The sequence below is a fragment of the Triturus cristatus genome, chromosome 11, assembly GCF_964204655.1.
Source record: "Triturus cristatus chromosome 11, aTriCri1.1, whole genome shotgun sequence".
Taxonomy (NCBI): domain Eukaryota; kingdom Metazoa; phylum Chordata; class Amphibia; order Caudata; family Salamandridae; genus Triturus; species Triturus cristatus.
Window position 1 is genome coordinate 149,179,640 of NC_140594.1, and position 17,333 is coordinate 149,196,972.

The 17,333-nt window shown below is 47.7% G+C and overlaps 1 protein-coding gene across 7 annotated transcripts in view; it reads left to right on the forward strand.

Moving 5' to 3' along the window:
* Nucleotides 1–17,333, forward strand: part of SBNO1 (strawberry notch homolog 1) — a 1,282,279-nt gene that overhangs the window by 456,727 nt on the left and 808,219 nt on the right. For all 7 annotated transcript variants that reach the window (XM_085634811.1, XM_085634813.1, XM_085634807.1 and 4 more), the window contains one exon: nucleotides 9,684–9,866. In XM_085634811.1, the coding sequence (XP_085490937.1) occupies nucleotides 9,684–9,866 (183 nt within the window). The remainder of the gene's footprint in view (nucleotides 1–9,683; nucleotides 9,867–17,333) is intronic.

Consider the following 17,333-nt stretch of genomic DNA (forward strand, 5'->3'; position numbering starts at 1 on the left):
TTCAGCGCCCGACATCGCCATCGCCATCCCAGAGGGCTACAAGATCACCCGGAGGGACCGCACCGCCAACCAGATGGGAGGAGGCATCGCCATCATCCACAGGAACACCATCCGAATCACGACTAGCACCGACAACACCCTAACCACCGCCGAACACCTGCACTTCCAGATCCACACCGACCCGAAGACCACCCTCCGAGGCACCCTGATCTACCGACCCCCGGGACCACGCACTCAATTCAGCGAGGACATCGCCGACTTCGTCAGCCCGCATGCCCTCCCCTCCGCCGACTACATCCTCCTGGGGGACCTCAACTTCCACCTGGAGAACAACAACGACCGCAACACCAGCACCCTGCTCGACAACCTCGCCAACCTTGGACTGAAGCAACTGGTGAGCACCCCCACCCACCTCGCCGGACACACACTCGACGCCGTCTTCTCATCCAGCAAAGACATCGCCTTCAGCCACGCCACAGAACTCCACTGGACGGACCACAGCTGCGTACACTTCACCTTCAAAAGAACGACGATCCACCACCACCAGCAACAGGTTGCCCGTAGAAGCTGGAACAAGATCACAGCCGACCAGCTCGCCGCTTCCCTGAGCCAGCACACTCCTGCCAGCTCAGCGAACCCCAGCCAGGCCGCCGACAACCTCACGAAGTGGATCAGCAACTGCGCGGATGAACTCGCCCCGCTGAGGACCCCGCCCAACAGACCCGGCAGCAAGAAAGCCCCATGGTTCACCGACTAACTCAAGAGCTCCAAGAAGAACTGCCGAGCCCTCGAGAAAGTCTGGAGAAAGGAACCTACACCGGACAACAAGACCACCCTCAAACTCGCCACCCGGAAGCACCACCAACTGATCCGCGCCGCCAAGAAAACTGCATTCAAGGACCGGCTGGACAACAACGCACACCACTGCAAGGAACTCTTCAACATCGTGAAAGAGCTCTCCAACCCCAACGCCGGAAACGACATCACCCCTTCGCAAGACCTCTGCAACTCCCTCGCCTCCTACTTCCACAACAAGATCGCGGACATACACAACAGCTTCAGCACCCAACCGACGCACGCCACGACCACAGCCAAGCCGCCCACCGCAGCCCTCCGAGCCTGGACTCCGATCAGCACCGAAGACACCGTCCGCATGATGAACTCCGTCCACTCCGGATCTCCGACCGACCCCTGCCCTCACCACGTCTTCAACAAGGCCGACGCTGTCATCGCACCCCACCTGCGGGACATCATCAACACCTCCTTCAACACCGCCACCTTCCCCGAGAGCTGGAAGCACGCCGAACTCAGCGCTCTTCTCAAGAAACCTACAGCAGACCCCACCGAACTCAAGAATTACCGCCCAATCTCGCTCCTCCCGTTTCCTGCCAAAGTCATCGAGAAGACCGTCAACAAATAGCTGTCCGCCTTCCTCGAGACGAACGGATCCCTCGACCCCTCGCAGTCCAGCTTCCGAGCCAACCACAGCACCGAGACCGCCCTCATCGCCGCCACCGACGACATCCGAGCCCTGATGGACAACGGAGAAACAGCGGCCCTCATCCTCCTAGACCTCTCCGCGGCCTTCGACACTGTCTACCACCGCACCCTAGTGCAACGCCTCAGCAACGTCGGAATCCAGGAGAAGGCACTGGAATGGATCGTCTCCTTCCTCGACGGAAGAACACAGAGTCCGCCTACCACCGTACAAGTCAGAAGCCACCGAAGTCATCTGCGGCGTCCCTCAAGGATCCTTGCTGAGCCCTACCCTCTTCAACGTCTACATGAGCCCCCTCGCGGCCATCGCACGCCAACACAACCTCAACATAATCTACGCCGACGACACCCAGCTGATCCTCTCCCTGACCAACGACCCCACCGCCGCCAGAGCCAACCTGCACGAAGGGATGAAGGAGGTAGCCGAGTGGATGACGACCAGCCGCCTGAAACTGAACTCAGACAAGACGGAGGTCCTCATCCTGGGCTCCACGCCCACCGCCTGGGACGACTCCTGGTGGCCCCCCGCCCTGGGCACCGCACCCAAACCGACTAACCACGCACGCAACCTGGGCTTCATCCTGGACTCCTCCCTCTCCATGACCAAGCAAGTCAACGCCATCTCCTCGGCGTGCTTCAACATCCTGCGCATGCTACGGAAGATCTTCTGGTGGATCCCCACGGAGACCAGGAAGACCGTCACCCAGGCCCTCGTCACCAGCCGACTGGACTATGGCAACGCCCTCTACGCCGGAACCACCGCCAAGCTCCAGAAGAGACTTCAGCGGATCCAGAACGCCTCAGCCAGACTCATCCTCGACATCCCACGTAACTGCCACATCTCCGGACACCTGAGAGACCTGCATTGGCTCCCCGTCAACAAAAGAATCACCTTCCGTCTCCTCACCCACGCACACAAAGCCCTACACGATCAAGGCCCGAGCTACCTCAACAACCGAATCAACTTCTACGCTCCCAAACGCCACCTCCGATCAACCAGCCACGCCCTCGCCGCCGTCCCACGCATCCGCAGAGCGACAACAGGAGGAAGGTCCTTCTCCTACCTGGCCGCCAAGACCTGGAACTCCCTCCCGACCGACCTGCGCCTGACCCAAGACCACCTCTCCTTCAGGAAGAAGCTCAAGACCTGGCTGTTCGAGCAGTAACGGCACCCCCCCCCCCCCCCCCCCCCCCCTAAGCGCCTTGAGACCCTACGGGTATGTAGTGCGCTCTATAAATGTCTTTGATTGATTGATTGATTGATTGAGAAGCAGACGACTCCGTCGAAGAGACCACTCCGGCGCAGCGGGTCGTAAGTAAGAACGTCGACCCCCGACCCCCTCCCTGCGTCCTCAAAAGGCTTCGGTCACACCTTCACCTTCGGGCCCAGGTGCACACCGAGAGACTGCTTCCCATACCCTCTGGCCCGGCAAAGAAGCCTACTAAGCCTTCAGGCAGCTCGGGCTAGAGTCAGCCTGTCGTCTGTACCGTAACACAATCACCGGCACCGAAAAAGAAACCGCCCTCCTCCTCCGTGCCGACAACTGCTTCCACATCCAAGCACGCGGCACCAAAACCCACAAGCACCGACTCGTCGACACCGAAAAAAACATTCGGAGCCGAACAAAAAAACACTCCAGAAGGGCTCGGATTCGGAGCCAAGGAACGCCTCGGAACTGAAAAAACAACAAGTTCCTCAGGCCACAGACTGTAAAGACGCACGGTTCCAAACCAAAACAACACAGAACTGCTACAGAAGAAGCCTACGGAACCGAAACGCTCAGCACCGAAAGACTAACCTCCAGCAGAAAAGCTGTTTACACCAGACCCTGCTCAAGACTCTCATAAGGGGTCCTAAAACTGGTCAATTGACTCTCAGTTCTAGGAAAAGACCACTAGAGGCGCCTGCACCGGCTCCACCACCTAAAAAGAGGGACATTGCTACATCTCCTCGAAGACTCCCTTCTCCACCTCCTCCACCACCACCTCCTCCACCTCCCTCACCACACCATTCCCCTACACTATCTCCTACACCAGTAGACGATGATGACACCTTGGATGACATGGGGGAGGGTCCGGACGATGTGCCATTAGGGGATCCTTGTCCACCTTCTTCCCCAGACCCCTGGGATGACTATCACGCCAGATGTCCCTAATGTTCCACAGGATGTCATCTACCCCTCCAGGCCTTCCCCTCCAGAGGACACCATGGGCTTTAATCAGCTTGTGCACAGAGCTGCCCAATACCACGCGGTTGCCTTGTATACAGACCCCATAGAGCAGGACTTCCTAATGGATACATTTGACACCACTCAAAGATCCACCTCAACACTACCTATGATTAAAGGCGTTAAGCATGCACCTGAGGTCTTTAAAGATCCTGTTAGGGCTTGAGTTCTTATCCCCAGGATCGACAAAAAATATTAAGCTGCCCCTGACGACCCAGCTTACATTAAAGGCCCAGTACCCTTAGACTCCCTGGTAGTTTCCAATGCTAGGAAAAGGGCCAATTCTCAGACATCAGGTGACGCTTCACCACCCGACAAAGAGTCTAAACTCTTGGACGCCTCTGGCAAAAGAACAGCCACACAAGCGACTAACATATGGCGCATCCCCAACACTCAGGCGCTGTTAGCCAGGTACGACAGGCACATTATGATGAACTAAAGTCCATAATGCAGCACCTCCCAGATAAATACAAAAACAGGGCCAATGAACTCATACAGGAGGGTAAGCTTATCGCCAACACCTCAATCCGTTGCGCTCTTGACGTGGCAGACACCGCCTCCAGAGCAGTAAACACGAGTGTCCTTTTGCGTAGGCATGCCTGGCTACGCATCTCGGGTGTTAAACCTGAAGTTCACCGCTCCATCCTCAACCAGCCTTTTGATCAGGAGCACCTATTTGGCCGAAATGTAGATTCAACCCTTGAAAAAATGAAAAAGGATACGGACACAGCAAAATTCATGGGAGCCTTGCAGCTGCAAACTCCCTGGCGTTCCTTTCGTCGCTCACCTTACAAGGGCACCTACAAAGGCTACTCTTCAGCCCCTCCACCTCTTACAAGGCTCCTGCCTAGTCTACATTTACCAGAGGTTACCAGAGAGGAGGCTACAGAGGCAACAATAGCAAAGGCAGAGGCACACATACCACCCAAACAACGCCCAATGTCCTCACAACACTTAGCTCTACTAAAACAGGAGGTGACCTCCCTCCTGCAAAAGGGTGCAATAGAACCAGTTCCCCTGCAACAACAAAAAACAGGAGTTTACTCCCTGTATCCAAAGAAGGACGGATCTCTCAGGCCTATTCTAGACCATAAACCTCTAAACCTGTACATACAATCGCACCACTTTCATATGGTTACACTGCAACAGGTCCTTCCTCTTCTTTCACAAGGCAACTTCCTTGCTACTCTAGATCTCAAGGACGCCTATTTCCATATTCCCATTTACACAGCTCACAGGAAATATCTAAGGTTTGTAGTGGACGGCCAACACTATCAATTCGAAGTACTCCCTTTCGGAGTCACAACAGCACCACGGGTATTCACCAAGTGCCTAGCGGTAGTGGCAGCCCACTTAAGAAGACAACACATTCACGTCTTCCTATATCTGGACGACTGGCTCATAAAAGCCAGCTCATACAATCAGGGTGTTCATCACACTCACACCACTATCCAACTACTCCACAACTTGGGGTTCACTACCCAAAGTCTAATCTACAACCGTCCCACGTGCCACAATAGACACCTCAAAAGCATTGGCCTATCCCAACCCCACCAGGATAGCAAACATGCAAGCTCTCATAAACAAATTTCAGTCTCAACACTCTCTCCCAGCAAGAGTGTTCATGCAGCTAATAGGGATGATGGCCTCTTGCATACTCCTAGTACCTCATGCAAGACTCTACATGCGTCCTCTCCAGGAGTGCTTAGCACGCCAATGGAACCAGGCTCAAGGTCAGCTAACAAATCTGGTGTTGGTAGACGGTCGCACTTATCGAACTCTGCAATGGTGGAACACCAAGAACCTTTCCAAAGGGCGACTGTTCATCGAGCCAGTTCCACAGATAGTCATGACAGTGGACGCGTCGCTCTCCGGCTTGGGAGCGCACCTATTACATCACACCATGCAAGGCAGGTAGACTCCTCAACAAAAGTTACTCCACATCAACCACCTGGAGCTACTAGCCATTTTCTTAGCCTTAAAGGCTTTCCAAAAACAAATATCAGGCAAAGCTGTCTTAGTCTGCACAGACAACATGACAGCCATGTACTACATACAGAAACAAGGCGGGACACACTCTGCAGCTCTCTTAACTGGCACAGAGTATATGGAGATGGGCTATACCCCAGAACATCTTTCGCCTAGCTCAACATGTCCCAGGAGTCCAAAACACCATAGCAGATCTGTTAAGCCGTCAAACGCAACAGATTCACGAGTGGGAACTTCATCCACAAGTTCTTCAGCCATTCTTTCAAATGTGGGGGCAACCAGAGATAGACCTCTTCGCCACCCACGAAAACGCCAAATGCCCAAACTTAACGCCAGGTATCCACACCCATTGTCCAAAGGCAATGCGATATGGCTGAATTGGTCAGGCAGATTTGCGTACGCCTTTCCACCTCTCCCACTCATTCCAATGGCGGTGCGCAAACTACAGCAACATGCTCTGACTCTCATCCTAGTTGCTCCAACTTGGGCCAGACAACCGTGGTACACCACACTACTGGAACTGTCTGTAGTTCCGCACCAAAGACTACACCTCTCCCCATGCCTCTTAACCCAGAACCATTGAGAGATCAGACACAAGGACCCAGCTCAGCTCAACCTTGCGATCTGGCTCCTGAGGTCTTAGAATTTAGTTACCTTAATCTACCCCCTGAATGCATGAACGTCATTAAGGAGCTAGACTCCCCACCACTAGAACCTGCAATGCGCCAATTGGAAGAGATTTGTAATATACTGTCATACCAACATCAATCCCCTAGACGTGTCTATCCAACACATCATAGGTTACCTACTACATCTCCAAAGGTGCAATTTAGCCTACAAATCTATTAGGCTACACCTCGCTGCCATAGCAGCTGATATACACAATAGACAACGCCTATCACTTTTCAGAGTGCCTGCCATCAAAGCCATTATGGAAGGCCTCAAAAGGATAATTCCACCTAGAGTACCACCCTCGCCTGTGTGGAATTTAAACATCGTTCTCACAAGACTAATTGGTCCTCCCTTTGAACCTCTGCATAAATGTGAACTCCAATTTCTAACATGGAAAGTTGCTTTCCTAGTAGCTATCACTTCTCTTAGAGTTAGTGAACTGCAAGCGTTTACTATTCAGGAACCTTTCCTACAAATCCATCACAATAAGGTTGTTCTCAGAACCAATCCAAAATTCCTCCCTAAAGTTATTTCTCCTTTCCACCTCAATCAGTTTGTAGAGTTGCCAGTGTTCTTCTCACAGCCACAGGCAGTCGCGGAAAGAGCTCTTCATACCCTAGATGTCAAAAGAGCATTGCTCTATTACATTGAAAGAACACAACCTTTTCGTAAGACCAAACAACTTTTTGTGTCATTTTCACCACCACACAAAGGCAACCCCATATCGAAATCGGGGATAGCTAGATGGATTGTTAAATGCATACAAACTATCACCAAGCAAAACATACTTTATCTGTTCCTCCTAAAGGCCACTCAACACGAAAGATAGGGGCTTCAATGGCATTTTCAGGGAAAATTCCCTTAGATGACATCTGCTAAGCAGCTACATGGTCTACACCGCACACATTCACAAAATATTTTTTTGTGGATGTGCAAACAAAACAAGCTAGTGTGGGCCAGGCAGTACTCAAAACACTATTTCAAACTACTGCAACAGGTACTGGTGGTCGCCGCTAAGGATGGGTCCTGCTATACAGTCTATGTTAAGTGTGTGATCTGCAGCTCATTTGCCTTAAACGGGAAATGCTACTTACCAGTATGCATCTGTTCTTGGCATGTAGAGCTGCAGATCCACACACGCCCACCCGGCTACCTTTATCTGTTCCAGTACTATCTTATTTAGATACAGCATACACGGGCATCTTTATGTCTCTTACAAAACTCCATCATTTATGCGAAGTGGGTCGCACACCGCTCGTCATACTAGCAAATAGCCCCATAGGATTCTGGAGAATGTAGTGACAGCGGCGGGTACACCTATGCCACGAGTAAAAAGTTTAAAATGCCATCCCTGGACACGTGTTTCGAGGTAATTGCCTCTCGTCAGCAGGGAGCAGGTACGTATGCGGGGTGCTGTAGACTGCCAAAAATTATCAGGTATAGTACCTCTCACGGCGCGCGGGTGCGGGATCCGGGCTCGTCAACCGGCTCGTCAACCCATAGCTCAGGGAGCTTTAAATACAAAATGCGAAGTGGGTCGCACACCGCTCGTCATACTAGCAAATAGCCCCATAGGATTCTGGAGAATGTAGTGACAGCGGCGGGTACACCTATGCCACGAGTAAAAAGTTTAAAATGCCATCCCTGGACACGTGTTTCGAGGTAATTGCCTCTCGTCAGCAGGGAGCAGGTACGTATGCGGGGTGCTGTAGACTGCCAAAAATTATCAGGTATAGTACCTCTCACGGCGCGCGGGTGCGGGATCCGGGCTCGTCAACCCATAGCTCAGGGAGCTTTAAATACAAAATGCGAAGTGGGTCGCACACCGCTCGTCATACTAGCAAATAGCCCCATAGGATTCTGGAGAATGTAGTGACAGCGGCGGGTACACCTATGCCACGAGTAAAAAGTTTAAAATGCCATCCCTGGACACGTGTTTCGAGGTAATTGCCTCTCGTCAGCAGGGAGCAGGTACGTATGCGGGGTGCTGTAGACTGCCAAAAATTATCACGTGTCCAGGGATGGCATTTTAAACTTTTTACTCGTGGCATAGGTGTACCCGCCGCTGTCACTACATTCTCCAGAATCCTATGGGGCTATTTGCTAGTATGACGAGCGGTGTGCGACCCACTTCGCATTTTGTATTTAAAGCTCCCTGAGCTATGGGTTGACGAGCCCGGATCCCGCACCCGCGCGCCGTGAGAGGTACTATACCTGATAATTTTTGGCAGTCTACAGCACCCCGCATACGTACCTGCTCCCTGCTGACGAGAGGCAATTACCTCGAAACACGTGTCCAGGGATGGCATTTTAAACTTTTTACTCGTGGCATAGGTGTACCCGCCGCTGTCACTACATTCTCCAGAATCCTATGGGGCTATTTGCTAGTATGACGAGCGGTGTGCGACCCACTTCGCATTTTGTATTTAAAGCTCCCTGAGCTATGGGTTGACGAGCCCGGATCCCGCACCCGCGCGCCGTGAGAGGTACTATACCTGATAATTTTTGGCAGTCTACAGCACCCCGCATACGTACCTGCTCCCTGCTGACGAGAGGCAATTACCTCGAAACACGTGTCCAGGGATGGCATTTTAAACTTTTTACTTGTGGCATAGGTGTACCCGCCGCTGTCACTACATTCTCCAGAATCCTATGGGGCTATTTGCTAGTATGACGAGCGGTGTGCGACCCACTTCGCATAAAACTCCATCATTTCCCTACTGGCGAAAAAGAATCTGAGGATGGAGCCGATGCCCATGCGCACTATAGTCTAAAGGAGGAGTCCCCTGTCCTGTAACTTCCAAAGAGTTTTCCAAGACAAAAACAAGTGCAAACATCCGGGCCCAACACCAGATGGCGATCTATGCTAAGTGTGTGGATCTGCAGCTATACATGCCAAGAACAGATGCATACTGGTAAGTAGTATATCCCTTTATATTGTGTAGTGCTGTAGGTTCACATGTGCCCCTTCCTCCCTGGACACATGTGGTTCTGATCACAGATAGCTTTACTTTTTCAATCATTATCCTCTTTGTGTAGTACACATGTTCATAATAGTGTACCCTCACCACCCCATTGTACTGTCACCCGCTGTGCAGGAAACCTGGATGAGCTAAATGAAAATTATTTTTAATAGTGTTCAGGCATCTCGTGTGTGGGCACGGTTATTAATTCGGTGGCTATTTCAGAGATCTAGATTTGCAGTTAATCAACGTCTTCATTCGTGTTTCATCTGATTTATGTTTAGTTTTGTTCACTTTACTGTGATTTAACTGGTATATTGTTCCAATTTTCTAGTGGGTTCTGGCCAGAGAGAAATTTCAACAAGCAGCTGATCTAATTGATGCTGAACAACGAATGAAAAAGTCAATGTGGGGTCAGTTTTGGTCAGCCCACCAAAGGTTTTTCAAATATCTATGCATAGCATCCAAAGTTAGAAGGGTGGTCCAGCTGGCGCGAGAAGAAATTAAAAATGGAAAAGTAAGTCTGAAAACTGTTTTGTTCGTTACCAAAAATAATGCACGGTCAATGTGTAAATTGTAAAGTACCACTTACTGTTGAAAGAATCAAATTAAGTAGGATTCTGAGACTGTGACATAAACCATTTTTATTTGGAGAATTGCAAATTCAGAAATTGCTCAGTGATCTAATTTTCTTAGTCCGTGTTCATGACTTGCATCAGCAACCTTTTATTGCTTACTTATGAAAAATAATTTTGGCAATGTGTGTTCAAAAGAGTTGTGCCCTTGTTTAAAAACTGGAATGATCAATTCATTGTTTTGCCTGATGCCCGTTCTGCCTGCCTAAGTTTCTTCTATAAAAACCTTGTCGTGTGTGTGTGTGTGTGTGTGTGTGTGTGTGTGTGTGTGTGTGTGTGTGTGTGTGTGTGTGTGTGTGTGTGTGTGTGTGTGTGTGTGTGTGTGTGTGTGTGTGTGTGTGTGTGTGTGTGTGTGTGTGTGTGTGTGTGTGTGTGTGTGTGTGTGTGTGTGTGTGTGTGTGTGTGTGTGTGTGTGTGTGTGTGTGTGTGTGTGTGTGTGTGTGTGTGTGTGTGTGTGTGTGTGTGTGTGTGTGTGTGTGTGTGTGTGTGTGTGTGTGTGTGTGTATGTATTCCAAAGCGGAAGATAAACTCTGCAAGGTTTTTATCTTTACACTTTCCTTGTATATTAAGAACGACCACAGAGACAATGTAATAGTAAATTTAATTTGTGCTTTGAAGGTGTCGTAGTTAAGCAAACATTCTTTAAACATTTTAAGAGACAACATGTCTGTGGACTAGACTTTAATGGCTGACAGTAATTTGAAGCGTGTTGCTGCCATGCCCCAAAAAATGAGTGAGGTAAAGTTGGTGACTAGTCTGCTGTAATCCTTGAAACCTAATGGTCCTTTTTTCAGGGAGGTTTGCTCAGCCTCTTTTGGGGAATCTGTCAAATTAAGGTAATCCAATTGAAACGCAATCTGTAAAATCTCAAACTTGATTTATCACGAAGAATTGCTAATTTGACTCCGATGATAATATGTACTTGACCAGGTATCTAGCTCACAACTCTGACTTCGACTCCTTGACGTACATCAAGGCAATCCAGGGGCGCAAAGTGAAACTATTTGTTGCCATGCAGTGGAAGAACATCCCCCCCCCCCCCCCCCCCCCCCCCCTCTGTTGGGACTTGCATCTTGGGCTAGAATGTGGTTATGCCTGGATTTTTATTGTTGGAATGAACGGGCTGTGGTTTTCCTTCCTGGTTTGTCATATACCTACCTACCTGTGTCTAACTGCATGTATCTTCACTAAAGCGTGGAAACTCACCAGCATACAGAGGTCTTCCTTTCAGTGACGATGAGCGGGAGAAGCGGTTATGACCGAATGAGGCACTGATTTGGGAGCTGTCGGTATTTTCGGTGTTCAAATTCTGAGGCACTGGGACGATGCAGAGTTTCTGCCAATCCTCTGTTGGGCTTGCCTTTAGTTTGTGAGGCGTTGTACCTAAGCGGAGTTTGTGGGATCCTTTTAAGCCGAATAGGGAGCGTCACGCTCACTTGAGTCTGCTCGTTCAGGCTTGTATCATTGGCCCTTCCAAGCGAAGCATAGCTGACTGAGGCGAGTGCTTGGCAACACGGACCACGGTCATTGCACACATCAGATGGCGAACTTGTACCTGGTAACCTGGTATTCAGCTGATGCTAAACATCGTTCTTCTGGAATATCTACGGGCCACTGCAGAAATGCAAAGGTAACCTGTGCAGCGGATCGCGGTGATTCACACACCTTTTTTTCAAATCTACACTTTTCCTTGTGCCGATGCGATAATTCGCTCACCTTTTCTTGAATACTACTATTCTTTCCTTGTGTGGATGCAGTGATTTGCATGCCCTTATTTGCCATAAGTAAATGATTTTTGGCAGTGCATTGCGTTAATCCCCTCCAGCGTGTTACAATACAGTAACTTGGCCAGTGGTTTGTGCACTATATATATATATATATATATATATATATATATATATATATATATATCCTGGCTCCTCTCCCACCATTTACGCCTGCTGCACTCTTCTGACGGGTGCAAGTAAAGATGGAGGTGGGTCCATTCTTAAATATCTGGCTCGGGTGCAAAAACACACTGCACTCACGGGGTGAATTAAATCCATTTATTCAGGCACACCAATTGCGAGGACGCGTTTCGGCATTCCGCCTTCTTCCAGCTCGCGTGTGCATCAACAGACATAAGTGGGTGTGATTGTTTAAAATGTCAGAGCTGAATGCTCATTGGCCGCAGTAGCTGATAGGGAGGTAGGGATTGGTTGCTCAATAGCCAATGTCGTGGGCCCCTCTGCTCGTACATCTCCCCATTACCGCTGGCTTGGTCCCCACATGTCAAACGTGGTCTTCAGGGCACCCCTCGTCAACCTCCGGGTTATGTCACAAAACAGCGCAGGGATCAGCGTATATCCGATTGTCCTCCAGTCTGTATGACTGGCGCTTTCGCAACGCTGATATTTCCGACGCCCAGTGGTGGTGCAAGACGCTGTAAAATCCTGGCTCCTCTCCCACCATTTACGCCTGCTGCACTCTTCTGACGGGTGCAAGTAAAGATGGAGGTGGGTCCATTCTTAAATATCTGGCTCGGGTGCAAAAACACACTGCACTCACGGGGTGAATTAAATCCATTTATTCAGGCACACCAATTTTACAGCGTCTTGCACCACCACTGGGCGTCGGAAATATCAGCGTTGCGAAAGCGCCAGTCATACAGACTGGAGGACAATCGGATATACGCTGATCCCTGCGCTGTTTTGTGACATAACCCGGAGGTTGACGAGGGGTGCCCTGAAGACCACGTTTGACACGTGGGTACCAAGCCAGCGGTAATGGGGAGATGTACGAGCAGAGGGGCCCACGACATTGGCTATTGAGCAACCAATCCCTACCTCCCTATCAGCTACTGCGGCCAATGAGCATTCAGCTCTGACATTTTAAACAATCACACCCACTTATGTCTGTTGATGCACACGCGAGCTGGAAGAAGGCGGAATGCCGAAACGCGTCCTCGCAATTGGTGTGCCTGAATAAATGGATTTAATTCACCCCGTGAGTGCAGTGTGTTTTTGCACCCGAGCCAGATATATATATATATATATATATATATATATATATATATATATATACTTTTTTTTTTTTACACAGCTTTCTATTGTGTTTGGGGTTTTCCATACACTCCCCGTTTGCTGAAATGGCGTATTTTGGTGAATCGCTCACCTCATGACTGTTGTTCTCACCCTCGGTGAGGTAGACATTGATTTGTTTGTGTGTGTGTTTGAGTATATATATATATATATATATATATATATATATATATATATATATATATATATATATATATGGTTCGCTGATTTTCCCGCTGCTTTCCCGGTGGCGGGCTCGAGCGAGGTAGCGATCCTCCTTCAATTAGCACACATCAGGCTTTTCCGAAATCAAGAAAGCACTCTCGAGCCCAGCTCCATATGCGTGAGTTCTTTATTCACAAAATGACAAACAAACGCGTTTGTTTGTCATTTTGTGAATAAAGAACTCACGCATATGGAGCTGGGCTCGAGAGTGCTTTCTTGATTTCGGAAAAGCCTGATGTGTGCTATATATATATATATATATATATATATATATATATATATATATATATATATATATATATATATATATATATATATGTATACACATATATACACATATATACACACTTATTGTCGCACTACTTTCTACTGTGTTTTGCCTTTCATATGCCCCCATTTGCTGAAGGGCATGGATTTTGGTGATGCTCACCATATCTGGTATTTTCACCAGTAGTATTGTGGACATTTTTTTCAATAGTTTTATATAGCGGGAACTAGACCCAAATCAGGTATCCGAGTGCTTTATTGGTACACATTGTTATAAGCAACAAAATAAATTCTTCTAACCCCACTCTTGCAGTCATTGTATTCTATTGTGGTGGTTATTTTGTGAAACAGGACATAACCTGCAGGATAGCATAATTCCCCCTCCAGCCTTTTAAGCAACCCTTGGGTCTCCACCCATTGAGTGGGAACAGTGGAAGGAGGGCTTCGAAGAACTTTTGGAGGCCATACAAGGAGAGGTTTTTACGCAGAAGAAATATGCTATTATAAAGCATTCTTAAGGTCCTGAGGACAGGAAGGTGTTGAAACACCTACCTAACGTTAGCACATTGAGGGAGGGGAATGTTTTGGATGAGCATGCCACAGCCATTAAAACTTTAGATGCCCGGTTCAAGAAAAAGAAAAATGTTATAAAAGGCACAACCTTTATGCTAGGCATCAATTGTCTGGTGAATCTGATGTTAGCGCATTAAGCATCCTAGCAGCTACCTGCAGTTTGGGGTCTTTGGGGAAGAAATGATCAGATCAGATTGTGGAGAAAACCATGAGTAAGAAGATTAATGAAAAATTGTTGGCCATAAATGCCCTAACCTTGGAAAGAGCAGTGGAAGTATGCTAGTATTATCAAAGCTACTACCAATTATAAGGAACAGATGTCTCTTGGGGCACAGGTGCATGCTATTTAGGTAGGGGGTTCTATGAAGCGTATGTGTAAGAAAGGGGCCTCTAAGAGGAAAGTAATGGAATGCAACAGAGGTGGTAGTAGGAATAATCTTAGGAATTCCCTGAAGTGTCCTGCTGTGGACAAAGCGTGTGTGAAATGTAGGAAAGGGGCATTTCACCACGGTGTGTAAATCTGATAACCAGAGGAATGATTCCAAACAATTTAATGTAATTGAAAACACCAGCTACAATGGTGATACGTCTGAGGAATTGGATGATGAAAATGTTGTATTTTGCATACAAAAGGGTGAGGATGGCCTGAACAGGTGTGATACAAATTGAAACAGAAAAGGTCAAAAGACCATTTTGTTTGGTGAATATAGCGGATGTTGCATTTAATCTGATAGCTGATTCTGGCTCCTTTTTCACTCTTACTGGGTTTGAAAGAGTGGGAACGCCTCAAAGATACTGAGTTAAGGAAGTCCAATGTGCGATCAATTGTGTATGGAGGGAAATCCATAGACGTTGTTGGTGAATTTGATGCAGTGTTGGATTTTAAATGTAAAAAAGTGAATGCCACTTCAAACGTGGCCAAAGATGGATCATGTCCATTGGAGGAAGTTGGGAATAATCCTTGAACCCAGTAGCCCAGTACAAGTGTTGTTGAAGGATGAGTGTGTGACAATAGTCAAAGCATTTCTGGAGATTTTTCAAGAGAAACTGGGAAAACTTAAAGGTTTTGCTCATCAAATCATATTATAGTCTGGTTAATCCGGTGGGGCACAAAGTGAGGCGTATGCCACTAACCATGAGACATGATCTCAGAAAGGAATTGGAGGCTTTATGTGGGCAAGGCGTTATTGAAGCCGTTGAAAGTTCTGAATGGTTGTTGCCCATTGTGTTAGCAAGAAAGGGCAATGGGACGTTGAGGATGTGCATTGACTTGAGGGACCTCAACAAGAGAATTTGGGTAGATGGGCATCCCCAACCCAATATAAATCAAATGTTGACTTCTCTTAAATGTGGCATGGTGTTAACCGAAGACGTGAGTGCCGCGTATCAGTTCAGTAATTCTTTATTCGATAGTTAAAAACATCATAAAAGTACACAGATCAACAATTTTAAAAAAAGAATTACATTACTATGAATTCCAGCGTTTCATTAATTAAAATATAAAAACAATTAACACAATGCTCAACACGGGGCCCTTCAAGCACCCACCCCTCTAGTGTTTCTTAGCTTTACAGCAGTCTTAATAAAATTCATAATGCAACACAGTGACCATGGGTAATGAGCTCTTTGCAAGAACAATAAAGCCATTTTGGCTTGACGAAACTTCTCTTTTTTTAAAAATCTCAACCAGAAACTTACGTCTAGGGTATTTAAAAAGAGGACACAAAAGTACAAAATGAAGGGTGTCCTGCGGAGACAAGTTGTCGCAGCCGCAGGCACCCTTCTGCTCAATCGACTGTGTAAAACCTGGCGGCTCTGCCAGTATGAGGTAGAAGATTGAGCCTAAAATGGGTCATTAAAAACCTATCCTGGGCATTATACATTACATAGAGATATGGCTCCATGCCCTCTGTGTTCTTAATATAGCTATAGGTGAGTACAGTGTGCTTTAACAACTCCCGTTTTGTTCTTATTTCGGCGAGTTGAGCTGCCAACAGAGTTTTAATTTTCCGTTTATCAGACAATAGAATAGAACTGGGATCGGTGAAGAGATCCCTCTGATCAATGCCCTCCAGGGTGGTCTTAACATAATATAAACAAGGAATTTGTAATCCTTTATCCCTTGTCAGGCAATCCCTCAAGATTTGTCTTGTAAAATCTGCCTCAGGGTTATCCCATATTTTCAACCGGGCTATGATGGGTCTTATCTTAAGTTCATCTTCTAGAAAAGGTCTCCCTAATTCCTTGTGAGCAATTACAGCTGGGGAACTCTGGGGGACCCTCAGGATCCTACGCATAAATTTGTTTTCCACCAGTTGCAGTTGCTCTACATTGACATAACCCCAGACTTCTGAGCCATACGTAGCTTTGGTCCAGCCAATCGAACCATAAAGGTTCATCACTTGTTCTGGGGACCATCGGCCCAACCTTCGGCCATAATTTAATATGGCCCCATTTGTGGAGATTAATTTGTGTATCACAAGAGTTAGCGCGAGTCGAGGCATTTTACGTCTTTTAACACGCCGGAGGGTGTGTTTAGATTTAAACGCATGCCTTTTGGTTTGGCTTCGGCATCCATATGATATTCTGATTTTTGGTTAAGACATGTCCTCTCATGACAAGTCTTTTGCTTTGGTTTTGAGAGACAGAGGCATGACATTGAGAGCGGAGAATTGCAGGTTTGCAGTTGTGTGTACTACTTGGGCTACACGATTTCTGATCAAGGGGTGGGCCCTAAGGGTAGTTTAGTGAAGGCAATTGCTGATTTTTCCAGTTCCCATTAACAGGGATCAGATGTGGTCGTTCTTCCGTATGTGGGAGTTTTTAACCCTAATGTATGGAAAGGACATGTAGTTTAAGGAATTTAATTAAAAAGAATACAAAATTTGTGTGGAGTGAGGAGGTAAATTGAGTTTGACATAATCAAAAAGGAAATTGCTAAGACTATTCCTTTGAAGTATTTTGACACATGATTCTTCTGTCATTGTTAGTGATGCTAGTAAATATGGGTTGGGGGCTGCCTGGTTCCCTTTTTATCTCGTGCTTTGAGAGTGGCTGAAAGAATGTACTCGGTTATTGAACAAGGCGGCTTAGCCTGTTGGTCGGGAGCAAACCATTATAGAAATGACTGTGGGGTGTGGAGTTCACCATAAGATTGGACCACAAGCCTTTGATCAAGCTTTTTACGACTAAGAGTGCTTGCAGTGCTACTCCACGCATTCCTAA